The sequence below is a fragment of the Cucumis sativus genome, chromosome 3, assembly GCF_000004075.3.
Source record: "Cucumis sativus cultivar 9930 chromosome 3, Cucumber_9930_V3, whole genome shotgun sequence".
Classification (NCBI taxonomy): domain Eukaryota; kingdom Viridiplantae; phylum Streptophyta; class Magnoliopsida; order Cucurbitales; family Cucurbitaceae; genus Cucumis; species Cucumis sativus.
In genome coordinates this window covers 28,843,221-28,859,167 of record NC_026657.2, presented here as the reverse complement: position 1 = coordinate 28,859,167, position 15,947 = coordinate 28,843,221, and the positions used below count along the sequence as shown (strand labels likewise).

Sequence of the window (15,947 nt, the reverse complement as noted above, 5' to 3'; positions counted from 1 at the left end):
GCACCTTAAACAAACTCCACACCAACTCTTTGGACCAAACACTTTGTTATACGTTTGCACCAAATGTGACTAACCCTTGATTTTATTTTTAGATTGTTTGTTTCATAGTGACATACTTTTTTAGTTTTTTTTTGAGTTTGTTAGATCATTTTTAGGTACTTTAAATTTCTTACAACAGCGTCCGTCCCTCTAGGTTTGGTGATGCATATTCTAATCAATCTCCGGCCATTAAGAACTCCTTTGTGCTACCATCTTAATGGCTGGACAGATTTATTAGGATATGTTTTTATCTTTATCTTTCGTAGTAGGACCGTAACATCTATCTTAATCAGAAAGCGAAGTTTTGATTAGATGGTCTAATACACGTGATCATTTTTCCTCACTTGTATAGTCTAAGAGATGCATTTTGATTTTTGTCTACTAGAATTAGAAATAGTTTCAATATTAGTGTTGGTCGATGAAGTTACCATGCGGTTGGTGCCATAGGCAGAAAATTTTTTGGGCCACCCACTCAAGTTAGTGGGTCATTTTATCCCACCCATAAATTATTGTTGTTATTAGAGCCCTAAAGTTATGTTTACATAACTATTTATGACCTAGTGTAAGAATTATTTTACCTAAGTAATTGGATTGGATTAGGTTTTCAAATTGGGAATAGAAAAACCCGACTAAATTCAGCAGAAGTCTTTTATATTTGAGGCATCTCAGTGTTTGGCTCATTTTTTTAAACTATACAAATTGACAATCTAGTCTAACCATATGGTTAGGTTTAGGGTTTAAACCCCAAAAATGCTTTTTAATTTTATGTTCAGTAAATTTAATTTTTTCTAACCTTATGTTTCTTGAAGTCTAATTTTTTTATTCTCTACTGTGTCGCGTGCTTACGTTAACTAAGTGGACATAAAACGTTGAGCGTTGCAAATCTGGATACATATTTAGTGTAAACCGGTTTTTTCTTTTCTCACTATTTTTCTAAAGACCCCTTATTAACCCATTTCTTAGTTTTTAAAACATCAATTTTCTTTTGGTTTTTAATTCTTTGTTCTGAAAAAGCGGTGCATTTTGCGACGACCTCACGTTTTTTTTTTAAAAAAAATGTACAAACTTGTTTTTGAAATTAGGAAGTTAAAACCAGTTACCAAACAATTCAAAAACAGAACTAGGAAGCATAAAAATTAAGTAGTTTTGTATGGTGAAATCTTTCTAAATTTCTTCACGTATACTAATCGCAACTAGAAAAACTATCAATTTTTTCAGTTTAAAAGGCAATTTATACGTTCAAAATTCAAAAGCTTAATCTCCATCAAACTTTTGATAGAAAACAAAAAATGAAACTGTCATATTCACCTTCGCACGTACGTTCCTGCACTGTAGAGAATAATCGGAATGCAATTTCTTGTGCTTTAAAATCTGATGCTAAAAATGAATTATATTTTGAGCCCTGACAATCCTAAAAAATATATTAAGATAGAAAAACCAATTCAATCCTACAAACGAAATCTTTCATGCTAAATATTATATATTCGTTTGCGTATTGATTTTAAAATTCTATAAAATAGATATATATCAATCCTATCTATATCTCCCCCCACAAACGGTTTTGGTTAAATAATATCTTATCCTTCCATGCTTTAAATGATCAATGGTTTAATTAATATAAAGAAATAAGTTTAAATTTTAAAAAAAGAAAATTAAATAATGTAGGGAAATATTACACAAGTTCACTCGGATAATAAGTCCTATAATTTTAAGAGAATAAACAATAATAATGTAAATGGTTGGGGATTATACCGTAGTCTCGGATGGAGGGAAGCTCTCTTTATCATCCAGAGCATTCTACCCTTCATAGAGTCACCTGTCAAATGGGCTCCTCTCGAAGATTTATATGTATGATCATAAAAGTTATTCACACGCTAGTAAAATAAAATTAACGATTACAATCACCAATTTGATTCGGAGTTGAGGGTTAAGGATATAAGCTTCCCACATACGGAGGGGCCGCCCTCTGCCAAACTAATTCTTGGATAAGTAGTTGGTAAGGTGGAGGTGGGAAGAAGAGTGGTGAAGAAATAAGTACCATTTGATAAAAATCATATATGCCACCATTTTCGCTTTTCCATGGTCTTCACAAGCTCATTTGCCAACGAAGCAAAGTCTTCTGCTCCATTTCGCAATTCTTCTGTTCGCTTACTCAGTTTCTACATAAACATCAACCCAAATTGCAACACGTGATTTTCTTGTTTGTGTGTGTCTGTGCTATCAAAGTAAGCCATGTACGTGTTAATAAATAACTCAGTCACCGCATGGCGCATGCAAATGAGTTTGTTTACTAAAATGAGGACGGATATCTTCGCGTGGAATGGACTTTTTGAACGCAATGTCATTTTATTTTATTATACTATATTTTTTCTATAATGAGAAACAAGGAGAATATACAACAGCCTAAAGGCCTTATTAGGTAACTCAATACATACCTCTAGTTTTTCTTGTCTCTCCATGAGTTTGTTTCTTGCATGTGCGGCAGCCAAAGAAGCATCCTACATTTTATTGTTACATTAGAAGACGAAATAACAATCAGTACCCGAAGCGAAGCAGTTCTCATTTGATTGAAATTACCCCAGAAAATTTGTAAGTAGTTAAAATTTCTTCAGTTGTTCTAGTTCTAGGCTTCCAATCATCATTCCCATCTCCAAACAATCTTTGCCTTTCGGTTCTCTTTTCTTCTGCACAAACAGCTCATAATTTACTGGCTTGTAAATACAACATTTAAAATCCTTTTTATTGAGAGATTTAGGTTTGGTTTGGTTATACCTTTAACCTCCTCAGATGAAGTAGATGCTGCTGCGGGTGGTTCATCGTCTATTTCAATATCATCTATTTAAAAAGCTACGTTAGCAGTGACCAAAAGAATCAAGCACAAAACGAGAGTCTAAACTATGGGACTTGTTTAGAGCAGAACCTATTGTGAGTTCCTCTGCATTCTTAAGAGCTGGGGATGATGAATCTGAGAACGGAGTCTTCGAAAATATTTTCTCCAAATGGGCACAATAAGATTCACGTGTACTACAAAAATCCATGGTAGGCGTCATTTTCCCGCCTTTAAAGCCTTTGACAATGCTACCTAATATCCCCGCAGATGGAAGCTGCAGTAACACCTTTATAACTAGGGGCTGGATGAAAATACTGAACGCTTTGAATAGGAAAAGGCCAAAATATTCTTTTCAAACCTGATTTTTCTTCTGATAGTACGAAACACTAAAAGCAGCGTCTGCGGCAGCAGCAAGAACTTTATCATGGAAACTAGGCAAGGACTCGGGAATCCTTGAAACGGAAAAATATTTAATTCTCTTTCATGATTTCAACTAATATTGTTTCATGCCAGTTAACAGAACGTCACCTTACCTGAACTCATTTTCATTAGATAACACAGAGAGGAAAGCCACCTCGCCCCCATTGGTCTATTAATAAAAGAAGGATGTTTCAAATAAGCATTTAAGAGCATGAAGAACTTGAAATATTATAATTGCTAGCATACCAGAACGATCTGCCCTTGTTCAGAAGAACTTGAAATCTTGTCCATGTTCGCCTTAAAATTCCACATTAGAATCGATTGAAGAGAGCTTTCTTTCAGCAACTCTAAATCTGGCAAAGATCTAGCCAAAATTTGAAATCAGCAACAGCCATCAAACAAAGAGCAACGCAACCTAAATGCCTATGATTAATAAATGAGCAAAATTTATACGTCCATTCTGGTAGGAGTGCTTTCTCATAAATATAGGAAATCAAGCCGACACGTCTAATAACATTAGTACATTAAATGCAAAACGTCAGCTTCTTACCTTATTTCAATAACACCAGATTGAAACAACAATACCAATCCAAAATCTCTTTCTTTGATTTTAAAAGTAGTAGTCCAACAACATTTTGACTGTTTCACTTTACGGGTAGGCTTATTATTTCCCTGCCATGATAAGAGCCTTCACTTAACAAATGAATCAAATGCAAAACAATTATGAAAGAAAAGAACAGATAAAAATAACAGAAGAACCTGAATTATAGAGTTGACTGAGTACAAGCGCAATGAATCTTCACAACAGAGTAGAACATATGAATCAAGAAACTTTTCAGTGGATCGTGTTTCTTCTGCAGAAGAATGATGTTGGGATTCATGCAAATTTGATCCAGTAGCACCACTGCCTGGATTGGATTCACTTTTAGTAGTAGGATTTTGGGATGACTCCTGGGTATGCTTTTCATTAGGAGATCCAGATACCGAAATACCACTCTCTGGATACAACAATGGAAAACATTTTAATCACAAAGGTACACACGCAAATTTTTTGTCTTCTTATAATCTTTGTCCAAATGGATATTGTACTTGCCTATAACATACATTGAAATCGCAATTGATTCCTTTTTCAAATGCCATGACCGGGGATTGATCACGTTTCCAGCACTACCATCATAAACATTAATTTTTGCATCCTTGGTTAAGATAAGCAGTAATTCTTCAGCATAATTAATTGCAGATTTAGCTCCCGAGTGCCTGGGGCTCTCTAAAGGGCCATGAGTTGCAGCAGAATGTTCTTTCCAAATCATTGTAATAATGGGAAAGCTTGAGTTAGATATAGCCTCTGTAAAGAGCAAAACTGATGACGAAGAAACGTCAAGCACTGCAATCTGAGTAGAACACAAGCTCAGAGACCTTATCATAAGAAACTAGAAAGTATAGTTAAAGAGATTAGTCATGGGAAATCCTTACACGACCACTTCCATACCCCACACCAAGTTTAACTCCACATTTAGAAAACTGCAGTGCCTGAACTGGAGAATTCAGGAGAGAAAAGACAGCTCTACACTGAGGTCCTTTACCTTGAGGCAGAGTGTGAACTGTTGAGCAAGTTGACAATGTTTGTTAATGGATGATTTCTAGTAAACTTGTAAAAATAGGTACAGTTAAAAAGTAAAGATAATCCGGATATATGGCATATCATTTGGCATTGAAACACGTCAGTAGTATAGCAGCCTGAGATTCAACCATTAACGAGCTTGCCTTTAACTGTTTTTATATATGCTGAAAAGGTTGATGTTTAATGCAGAGGCTCAACCATTCACATAGTCAATTACTCTCCTACCAATCCAAACTTTAACCTTGACAAAACGTAGATTTCTCAAAATCTTTAATAATAGATTATACGAAATGTAATTTTAATTAAACAGCGAAGTTTTAGTTTCAAATTTTCATTTGAGATGGTTAGCAGGGGAAGGAATACATCAGCCACAATCTAGAGAAGCTTTATTTCTTTTCCCATTTCTGAGAAAATAAGGGCAGATTTACAAATTAAAATACCTTCACGTCTAGAATCGGTAACAAAGTGAAAGTTTTTCTCATCAGCACCGCCTTTAAGGTCATAAACCCGAACCTATTCAAGTTAATTTAGAAAGAAACAGTAAGTACAAAAGAATAATGGAAGCCCAATCTTATTTAAACAACAAAAGATTTCTAACCAGACCACATTCATTGCCAACAGCTAAAGAAGTAGTAGCACAGCAGAAATCCAATTTTGATACAGGAGCACTTAAACCAGCAACCTTTATACCTTCTAACTGCAAACTTTTGAGTGTTAATATAAAATTATCTTTTATCAGACGAACAATAAAACTCATGGAGAACTCTAACCTCGCCATTTAAATGGCATATAAAAGAAAATACAGGATGGGTTGCATCCAAAACGCGTATAGAACCATCTTGATAACCTGCTAGGTATACCCTCTCCACCTTGTCATCTTTTGTTGTAGGTAACGGATAGGGCACTCCTCCAGTCAATGGCCAGTTTGCACTAGTACCTTGAATTTCCGTGGAACTAAGCTTCATCGAAGCTAGCTAAGAGAACAAGTTGGTGAAGTCAAGGGTGTATAACTGAGGGCAAACACACTGAGTAGAAGAAGAGAGGTTCAAATATATGGTAGCGAGTCCAGTACCTCGGATAAAATCTTTGTCGAGAATCCCCCAATGGGCAACTTAATAAACTTTGACGTTGTCATGGGTGGTTCTGCTGCGGGTATCATTGCAGGAAATTCCAAAGGTGAGACAGGTAGTTTGCTGTCTGTCTTACTCTTACCTATTATTGCAGACAGCGTAGTTTTCTCGTAAAAGTGCAGTTTCCCAGGGTTTGTAAGCACAAAAAGATCAACTTTCGGATCATCCCCAGCAGAACCGGGACTTGACAACAAAATCATATCTGCAAAAGAGCCATGGAGTTTGAGCTCTGTACGACCAACACATCTCAAGACCTCCAATCCAGGGGACCACTCAATGGTTAAAACCTGTTGAAAGCCAAAACATAAAACTAGCATAACTATTAGTAGTGATGATTCCAAAAGAAGCATTTTCATCTTATAGATCATTACTAAAAAAGTCAACATTGTATCTCCTTCAGGAAAAAAAAAGGCGAGAAATTAAAGGCTTCAAATATCTACCTGCACAAATCTCATTTAACTAGCGATGCAGTCAAAGAAATGGAAGTTATCATTTTCTACTAAAATCTTACCCTTCCAACAACAGTATAAGTAAAAATGATATTTGCAATTTAATTACTGCTAGAGATGTGAAGATCATCTAACAATACTCTTTTATTTATTAGCCGTATCCACGCATATAAAGGAGCCATAGAAATGACAAAGAAATGTAAAGGAGTGAGAATGAAACAACACACCGTTAAAACTTCCTCAGATCCTATCTCATCGCCACCATAGATGAATAACTGTCCATCACAATTGTTAGGTGCTCTACTGTTTCCAGACCAATGCAAGACAATAACAGGAAGTCTTTTCTCTGAAGATGATAATTGTAACCTAACAATGTTTTTAGATGACGGCGAACCTTGTTGACCTCTGCCAGAAGCAGTAATTGATGTTTTCCAGAATAAAATATCTCCATCTACATATCCCACAGCGAGAATTGATCCGTTGGAGGATGCCCAACAGAGAGCACTTATCTCTTTATCTGCTAAACTATTTTCCAAAGCATCAATCGGAACATTATCATCCACTCTTCTTGATGGTTCATCAAGTTTATCGTTCAACTGCAGGTCCTTGCCACCTCCAACAAAAAGAACTTGACCTCTTGAGACGTCCCAAAGTAAAAACAAGCCATTTGCATATGCTATCAACACACTGAGAGAGTATCACAAACTGAAATTAGAAGAATTTCGTGTAGAAGTTAAAAAGTATTAAAAATAAAACTAAACAAAATAAATTGTATCCAAATGAGGATTATTTCAATTATTTTAGGGTATAACTATAGCCTTTATAGAATTTGTTTTAAAGATAATTTTTTATAACCACGAACAAATTACTGTGATAAAATCTTAAAACAATAATTTTATGTAATTGGTATTCAATACAAACAACAAAGTTTTTAAATCCAAACGTTGAGTATAATACATTGAAAAATAAGATTGTGTTCAAATATCAAACTTAGTGAAACAGAAATATTTAACTTATACTTGGGTCTTCTTGAATAAGAAAGAAACAGTCGTGTCCTAAATTTTTCAGGAATGCTAAATCATCAGATTCATGTACCAATTATCCATAACCATTTTCGTGATTCTCATGTAATATACCAACACAATCTAAAAACATAGTTTAGCAACTGACTGTTCATTATTGGCAATAGAAAGAATGTTAACCTTTAGTAACAACATTTCAAATCCAAAAGCAAAGAAGTTAATAAAGTTCATTCATTCTGTGCAAGTATCTTGCCTATTCCCAATAGAAGAGTGTTGGAGAACTCCAATGATGGGTGAGGGCTGATCATCAGGAAATGAAAACCCTGCGACATCTACAGAAAAAAAAAGGTTGAAGAAACAGAGAATGGTCATAAGCAAGAAGGAAAGTACAATGTACCGAACATCTGAGTTATATACTTTGCTCATTCAATTGTTCCCCGCTATTTTCACTTTTATTCATTTTATAAAAGATCACCTCTGTAATATGGAATTACCTACTGGGATAAAATACATCAAGCAGGACATTTGTACATAAATGGACCAGGAGCAGAATTATACATCATGCAATTCTATGAACTAGAGAACTAATGTGTCCAACTGAATGAAACAACAGACATTACCACCGATAGAAGTTGCAGAAATACGGTATGGCAAGAGCATAAGTTTTTCATCTTCAGGATCAAACTTGACAACTGACAACAAGCCATTCTCATCCCCCACATACCTGCATGTTATCGATTAATTGCTTACTTCTTTATTTTTTTAAGTAAGAACTGAACAGATCAATAGAAAGCTGAATGAGTAGATTGGTATACATGAAGTGGGAGCCACCAACAATGGAGAATGCTGTTATATTTGATTCCCACTGTAAACAGCACGCTATAGACCTGCTGTCAAGACTCCAGACCTGCCATGCAAAAAAGAAAAAAAAGCTACTACTGGAACATTTTCTTGAACAGAACGTGCATTCTGATTCACCTAAACACTTACAGCATTGTCTTGCCACAAAAAATAAGCAACCTATAATATTCTGTTACTGAGGAATAAAGATTTGTGGATGCTTTCAAATCCCAACCAACTACTTTCGTAACAAGACTGCAGAGAGTTGTTTGCTAATACTATCTTAAAATACTACTATAGATAACCAGTAAAGAAATGAAAACCAACATTATCCCACTGCCTTAAAATTTTTATTGACGTTCATATATAAACTTAAGTAAACAAAATAGTGAGTTTTAAAATTGTTATAAACGTGATTCATGATATGGATATGAAGGCTAGTATCACATCGTGGTTATCAAGAATACAAAAGTACTGGGTTAGTGAAGATTCAATACCTGAATTTCATTGTCATTGGAGATACTAACTAAATAACCTTGATTTGTTATAAACTGTAAAAAGGAATGCATGATCAGTTTCAGTGCTGCTAAAACAGGAAGAAGTGAGTTTATAAATTCAATTTTAAAAACTGCAGAAATTCTACCTCTAAGTACTTGTAAGGCAATTGGTTTGGGGACATCAGAAGCCCTTCAATACCACCTCCACCTATCACTTTTATTCTTCCATCTCTGGCATGAAAAGTTCATCTCTCAGCTGAAATGATGACTTAATTTTTCCTGGTCTAGATTTCTACTAATATACACTTCAAAATCAAACCCTTACTCATCCAACTTTAAGGTGCCTAAGTTGCACAGGATAACATCACGACTATCTTGCAGAATGTAATAAGATAGGACAAAAACAACTTAGTGGCCAACTCTTTTACACCAGTGCGTGTGAATACCAGATCAAACAGGAAAAAGAGGGAAGAAAACATGAACCTAAATAGCAGGAGACAACACTATCCATACTTCAGATGCAGGCGCATCTATAGTACTCATTTCAAACCTTAATTTTCGATTCATCAAAATTTAAAACTAACGGCAACCAACTCACAGTGTTGCAAGGGCCAGTAGCCGCTGAATGGAGTCGAAAGCAAGAATTGATGCTGTTGATGGGATGCCATAGTGAACCGTGACTCTGAGTTTCAAGTCCTCCGGAGTTAAACTACCGCGCTGTACAGCATGCTGGGTGGAGAAAATATGAAAACAAACGGTCATGCCGTTTTTTTTATCAGTTAATAAACATTGACGATGGCTCAGTGATCGAGCTAAAATAGCTAACATCATTGCACACACACACAAACAATACGCTAAAGAAATCGCGAGTTTGTAGCAGTAAATTAGAATGCGAATAAAAAAGAATCGATGCCTCTTCCTGTTTCATAATTGACCAGTAATACTTATAATCTGCGAAAAACTGAAACGTGTATATCTTCCATTCCTCGCTCACGACTTAAACAAGACGTTTAAAATATAACCTACGGTTAGTTCCCTAAATCCTAAAGAACGTTAAGACGTCGCTCTACAGATTGCAGATTCGATGATCAAATGCGATACATCTTGTGCGATAGACGAGACATTGAAAAAAAAAAAAACGCTAAGATCAAGATAAAGATTCGTCGCCTAAACACGTTACGGATTTCATCAATTTTAAGCAAAGAAATTAAAACCCTAGGTCATCTGCATTATTGATGAATTCGAATACGGAAATTCCTGTGGAAGAAGAATCAGGTAGAAGACGAAACCTGAGAATGATGAATGGCCTTTTGCAACAATCGTTTGGCAAACATGATTGATCAACCTGACTCCGGCGATTTCTTCCTTGACAGTATCTGATCGATGATCATTCCGATGATAGTTGAAGAAGTGAATACATCGGTTTTCACTCCCGAATTTGTAGTCAATGGTATTTCCACTCGCGCTCTCTCTTCCAAAGATTCTTTGAAGACCTCTTCTCCTCGTATATATATTTAATTTTTGCGCGCGGAACGCCATTTGTTAATACTATTTTCTCCCCCTTCTTTCCTTGCTCTCCCTTTAACTATTTTCGAATTTATTTTTTAAAATAAAATAAATTCATTACTTCGTGGTTCGTTGAATGTTTCTTTGTTGCATACAAACGTATTTCGCAGCTATATTCTTCTTCTATTGTAACAATGGTCTAACTCATCTTATGCATACAATCAAACTTAACATATACGTAAACATGTTACGAAGGTTTTATCAAACCATTCGTATTAACTATTCGATTCTATCAAATTTATAAGGAATAAAATTTAACTCTATCCAAATCATAAAGATTAAATTTGTAATTTAACCAAAAAAAATATACAATATATATCTATCACTAAAAATTTTAACCAACACAAAATATGAAAAAATAGAACCTATTTCCCCAAATAACACATTGAAATAGTGCTGATATGAAACAAATACATTCCTCTTTTATTTAGGTTACAAACACAAAGGGCACAAATACAAATATTTTCTCACTTTATTCAACCATTATTACCACGCAATATATTATTCAATACAAGCACACACACTCAATTATATATTATATGTCTTTATTCATGTTGTTACGTTTTTTTTATTATAATTATAACGTTCGCAAATCAAGTAATAGTGCAGATTTTGATCTCAGGTTCACGTGTAGCTACCTTATGTAGCAGTTCTTGTTGTTTTTTCTGTTGTTCTAGCACCTGTCGTTGCAAATCAGTGAGTTGTTTAATGTTATCTCCATGTTGTTTTTGTAACTCTTCAAATCGTTCTTCAGCTTTACGTCTTGCTTCTTTTTCTTCTTCTATTTGCTTCTCAAGCTTGCTTTTTACCACTTCCAGTTTTTCCTCAAACTTGTTTGTAAGAAACAAACTATGTGTGAAGGCTTGTCCTTCGTTTTGATCTACCACTTCTTTCACTAAATTTAAAAGATTGTTCACTTGTTCAGCCTTCTTTGTTCCACTCCTAGTTTTGTTGTCAAAAAGTACTTGTCGTCCTTTACAAGCAACCAGAATATCCTTTAAGGGAACGGGACAACCAAGTAAGTAATCGTCGAAGGTGCTGCTGTCATCGTCGTCATCATCGAATTCGTCGCCTCCAGTGAAGACTACAATAGCATAATCCATGATCTTTAATCCGAATAAATTTTGTAGGGTTTTTAAAGTGGCTTCTTCTTCTTGAGTGAATCGGTTTTTCGCTGAGAAAACTAAAAGAACAGCATGAAAGCCTTCCTTTACTAAATCCAAACATTTCACTATCTCTCTCGTGATGTGCTCTGTTCCATGGGATAAATCAAATAGACCTGCACAAATTTTTCACGGAATGCATTAGATAGAGAACTTATAGTTAATAAGATTTCATTATTTGATTGTTTTTGGATTTGTTTAGGTCTCATGATTTATAAAGATTTTTGTTTTTCAGTTTTTTTATATTTTAAAAAAATGTGTTTGCTTTTTCATATTTTTTTATGTTTATAATAAAATGTAATGGAGTTTTTCTAAATATAGAAAAATTGACAAATTATACACTTCATACAACAAAACCAATAAAATTTGTTAGATTTGATTTTTCTATGAAATATAAATATTTTGTCCAATATACATATTTAAAAAAATTTCTCTTTATTTTTTAAATTAGACTTAGAATTTAAAACATTGTTTTTAAAAAAGAAATATGAAAAAAAAAATACTGAAGATAAAATGGAAAACACAATATAAATTCTATTTACTAGAAAATTATAAACACAAAATAATTTTCATCCAACAAGACTTTATATCTTTTAGAGCATTTATAGTGGACTAAGTGTAGCTTCTACCTTTTATTTCACTATTAGTCTTTTTCTTTAGATAGATTTGTTGGTGTTGAGGCACAAAAATTTATTTGCTCACGTTTAGTCCAAAATTTAAATTCATTCAATTTATTATATAAAAAACAATAAACGATTTTAGAACGAAACTATCAATGTTTACTAGTATTTATTATTAATAGAATAAGAACGTTTGTTATATTTTGTCGTTTGAAATAATTCTTTTGTATCATATATTTTATTAAAGTTATACATGGAATAAATACTTTCGTACCAGGAGTGTCAATCACATTTATTACTTGTCCATCTGTTCGTACGCATGTTTTCAACTCAGAAGTACTTGTAATGCCCGAAGAACTTCTCTTTGACTCGAACATCTTCTTTCCAAGAATACTATTTCCTGTTGCACTTTTTCCGTTTCCAGTACGACCCATTAAGACCATGGTTAGTGGAGCAATCTTGGCCATTTAGTTAATATTTAAAATGATGTTATTGATCACACAACACAAGAGATGAGACTTCAAGAAAAACCTAAATTGGATGAAGTGGTAAATAAATAATAATGGATTTATACCTTTTTATACAACCATAAAACTTACCTGTCACCGTCACTTTGATTACTACATTGAGATGCAAGCCAAACTCCAAGTAATTCAAGTATAAATTCTAAACTTAGGCATCCGAGATTGACCGACTTAAACACATCCAAAAGCCGAATAGGGTGGATTGGTTACATAATTAACGTACGAATTTTTACCAAAGGAAAGGAATCTCTTTGTACGATATAGACCAAAGAGAATTCTTGGTGGTTTGGGTTGGTTGGCTTAAGTTTTCTATTATACTTTTACATTAAGTGTTTTTTTAAAAAATATAACAAACAGACGAAGAACATTTTTACAAAAAAAAGTCACAAATTCATAAACACACAATATAAAATATCAAAATTATCCTAGTCAATATGTGATAAATCGGCCACATGCATGTGATACACGAACCATCGTGTAGATTTTGATACACGATCTCGGACATACTATATCCGAAGATGCTTTGGGATGAAATTTTTTATAATAGTTATTGGATCTTGGGTCTTAGTGACAGCGAGATGACTCGAAACGAAAAAAATTTGCCTTTATTTTATTCGATCTTAGCATACATTACCTCGAGATGGTCTGAAATGAAAGACTTCTGCTTTTAGTTATTCAATCTCGGACCTTAATTAAATGAACGAAAATATTTATAAAAATATAGCAAAATTTCAAAATTTATCAATACAATGGTATACTAACAATAGACACCCTCTTATCGAATGTCTATTAGTACCTCTTATAATTGAGCATCAACTACTCTTTGCTATTCTTTTTCATGAAAATATATCCATCATTATATCCTTTAATTGTTTAAAATTATTTTATAGAACCACAACCAAACATAAACTCGTATTAGGTTCATTTAACAACCTAATGTGTAAATATCTTCCCCGATAAAAGTATATGTTAGATCATATAAAATGTTTTATATCTTTGAGTACGTACTGATCTAGCAATTGAGTGGATGACCAGCGTTAACAAAAATTACTAAAAAAATAGTGGAATTAAGTTCATTCCTACTAAAATTAGTGTTCAATTATAAGTTTATAACTATCGGGTTGATGCGTCTAAATTTCACATGCGTATTTAATAAAAAAAATGTAAAAAATATGACATTGTTTGATAAAATATTTATGCTTCGTAAAAAAATCAAGTGAAATTTTCATCTTTCAGTGATTTTGTTTTATGGAATATAAATAGTTTGTCAAATTTTTATATTCTTAAAATATCGTGGGTTGGTTAATTAGATGAATCGAATCGATTTTCAAATAAATGCATTACGCTAGAATTAATTTTAAAATCTTAAACAATAACTAATAAGATCATATACAACATGATTAATACAATTCATTACATAGATTTATTTTTCTTTTTTATATTAGAAAACACGACTAAGGGTACACAACACATAGGTAGCTACATTTTACTCATATAGAGTTTACTATAATTATTTTTAAAATGCATATTATTATACAACATATATTATATGATTATTTTAATTAATTTATGTAGGTGTGATACGACACGACATGATATAGTATATATCGTATTTGGGAGTACTCAAAGAATAGGACATTCTTTGACAACTTTGACTTCAACGGGCCTTCGAAGCACTTCAACTAGTAACTTATTTTGGTCTCGAATTTGATCATCGAATCGCTTTTGCATTTCTTGCAATTTCTCTTCTGCTTTGCGTCTCGCTTCTCTTTCGTCTGCTATTTGACTTTCAAGCTTACTTTTTACCTCATTCAATTTCTCCTCAAGCTTGGTGCTATGAAACAAGGTGTGTGTGAAAGGATGACCTCCATTTTGGGCAATCACTTCATTTACCATAGCTAAAAGATTATTTACTTGTTCGTTCTTCTTTGTTTCGCTCCTAGTTTTGTTATCAAAAAGTAGACAACGATTGTTGCAAGCAATTAGAATGTCCTTTAAGGGTACAGGAATGTCACGTAGGTAATCTTCGAAGGTGACAATGTTGTCGTCATCATCGTCATCAAATTCAAATTCGTCACCTCCTGTGAAGAGGACAATGGCATAGTCCATAATTTTGAATCCGAACAAGTTTTGTAAGGTTTTGACAGTGGCTGCTTCTTCTTGAGAGAATCTATTCTTCGTCGAGAAAACCAGAAGAACAGCATGAATGCCAGTATTGCTGGCCAAATCGATACATTTCACTATTTCTCTTGTGATGTAATCTGTTCCCCTCGATAAATCAAACATTCCTGCCATTACACCATCAGTACCTTTATGTTGTTGATTAGTTGTTTTATTATCTTTAACTAAATATATATATAAAATACTTGTTTATTTAGTATGTAAGTTGTATATTGTTCTATGAATAATATCAATGGTTGAAAAACACACCATCACTGTATAAACCTTGGAACCATTTGTCAAACCACAATAAAAAAATACAACACTTGTTTTTTCTAATGTTTTTCTCATCGTACAGTAAATTTATATTTTGAATCTATGTACTAACACTACTAAAAAACTGGCAATACTCAGACACTTGCAAGTTTTGAAATACTTGACAATTCTTATAAAAATTGTCAAGTAACATGAAGAAAAAAACGTCAAGAATAACAAGAGGTGAGAAAATGCATAATTTTTCTTTTTTCTTTTCAACACTTGACAAGTTAAAAGTGTCAATATTAATTTTAATTAATTGACATTTTTTCAATAAAGAATAAACTATTTAAATACTTACCAGGGGTGTCGATGACATTTATTATTTGACCATTATTCCGAGCACATGACCGTAACTCAGAACTTCTCGTAATGCCCAATGAACTCTTTTGGGACTTGAACGCTTTCTTCCCAAGAATACTGTTTCCAGTTGCACTTTTTCCATTTCCAGTTCGACCCATTAACACCAAAGTTAGAGAAGGGATGTCTGTCATCGTTATTTATTTAAATTTAAATTATCAATTATGTTAATTAATTAACCACAAAATTAAAGAAGAAGAGAAACTGCAAAAGCCAAATTGCCTTGAATCCTTTTATAGAACTGTAAAACTCATTGTCACTGTCACTTCTCATACTAAAATGGAAGTGTAATCAAAGCAAAAGTACTTTAGGCATAAATCCTAAACTTATTAAGTTGGACATTTGTTGAGAATCCTACCATTATCTTAAAAGATACTTAGGTTATATTAAT

The 15,947-nt window shown here is 33.4% G+C and overlaps 3 protein-coding genes across 3 annotated transcripts; all 3 read right to left on the bottom strand.

Annotated features, from left to right (window-relative positions):
- Nucleotides 1-1,657: 1,657 nt before the first annotated feature.
- On the bottom strand, nucleotides 1,658-10,449 carry LOC101217343. Its single transcript, XM_011653556.2, has 24 exons — nucleotides 10,138-10,449; nucleotides 9,447-9,577; nucleotides 8,995-9,079; nucleotides 8,849-8,902; nucleotides 8,327-8,418; nucleotides 8,132-8,235; nucleotides 7,765-7,843; nucleotides 6,717-7,176; nucleotides 5,983-6,327; nucleotides 5,681-5,884; nucleotides 5,509-5,607; nucleotides 5,351-5,423; nucleotides 4,763-4,890; nucleotides 4,383-4,680; nucleotides 4,049-4,287; nucleotides 3,840-3,961; nucleotides 3,536-3,653; nucleotides 3,403-3,458; nucleotides 3,228-3,321; nucleotides 2,960-3,143; nucleotides 2,812-2,874; nucleotides 2,617-2,723; nucleotides 2,475-2,537; nucleotides 1,658-2,198 (listed from the first exon to the last, which is right to left on the bottom strand). Exons 1-24 carry the CDS (start codon nucleotides 10,180-10,182, stop codon nucleotides 2,091-2,093), a joined length of 3,351 nt encoding a protein of 1,116 aa, XP_011651858.1. The 5' UTR covers nucleotides 10,183-10,449; the 3' UTR covers nucleotides 1,658-2,090.
- A 349-nt stretch (nucleotides 10,450-10,798) lies between these two features.
- LOC101210749 (immune-associated nucleotide-binding protein 9) lies at nucleotides 10,799-12,747 on the bottom strand. The gene is made up of 2 exons (XM_004137664.3): nucleotides 12,472-12,747; nucleotides 10,799-11,693 (listed from the first exon to the last, which is right to left on the bottom strand). The coding sequence occupies exons 1-2, from the start codon at nucleotides 12,662-12,664 to the stop codon at nucleotides 11,008-11,010; spliced, it is 879 nt and encodes a 292-aa protein (XP_004137712.1). The 5' UTR covers nucleotides 12,665-12,747; the 3' UTR covers nucleotides 10,799-11,007.
- A 1,325-nt stretch (nucleotides 12,748-14,072) lies between these two features.
- On the bottom strand, nucleotides 14,073-15,781 carry LOC101210341 (immune-associated nucleotide-binding protein 9). The gene is made up of 2 exons (XM_004137663.3): nucleotides 15,498-15,781; nucleotides 14,073-15,009 (listed from the first exon to the last, which is right to left on the bottom strand). The coding sequence occupies exons 1-2, from the start codon at nucleotides 15,688-15,690 to the stop codon at nucleotides 14,345-14,347; spliced, it is 858 nt and encodes a 285-aa protein (XP_004137711.1). The 5' UTR covers nucleotides 15,691-15,781; the 3' UTR covers nucleotides 14,073-14,344.
- Nucleotides 15,782-15,947: the final 166 nt, after the last annotated feature.

Coding starts and splice junctions, on each gene's coding strand:
- LOC101217343 (XM_011653556.2), bottom strand. CDS start 10,182: ATGTTTGCCAAACGATTGTTGCAAAAGGCCATTCATCATTCTCAG. Junction 4,681..4,762: donor TGGGGTATGGAAGTGGTCGT/GTAAGGATTTCC, acceptor TGTTCTACTCAG/ATTGCAGTGCTTGACGTTTC. Junction 2,199..2,474: donor AGAGACAAGAAAAACTAGAG/GTATGTATTGAG, acceptor ATGTTTATGTAG/AAACTGAGTAAGCGAACAGA.
- LOC101210749 (XM_004137664.3), bottom strand. CDS start 12,664: ATGGCCAAGATTGCTCCACTAACCATGGTCTTAATGGGTCGTACTGGA. Junction 11,694..12,471: donor AAATGTGATTGACACTCCTG/GTACGAAAGTAT, acceptor AAATTTGTGCAG/GTCTATTTGATTTATCCCAT.
- LOC101210341 (XM_004137663.3), bottom strand. CDS start 15,690: ATGACAGACATCCCTTCTCTAACTTTGGTGTTAATGGGTCGAACTGGA. Junction 15,010..15,497: donor AAATGTCATCGACACCCCTG/GTAAGTATTTAA, acceptor GTGTAATGGCAG/GAATGTTTGATTTATCGAGG.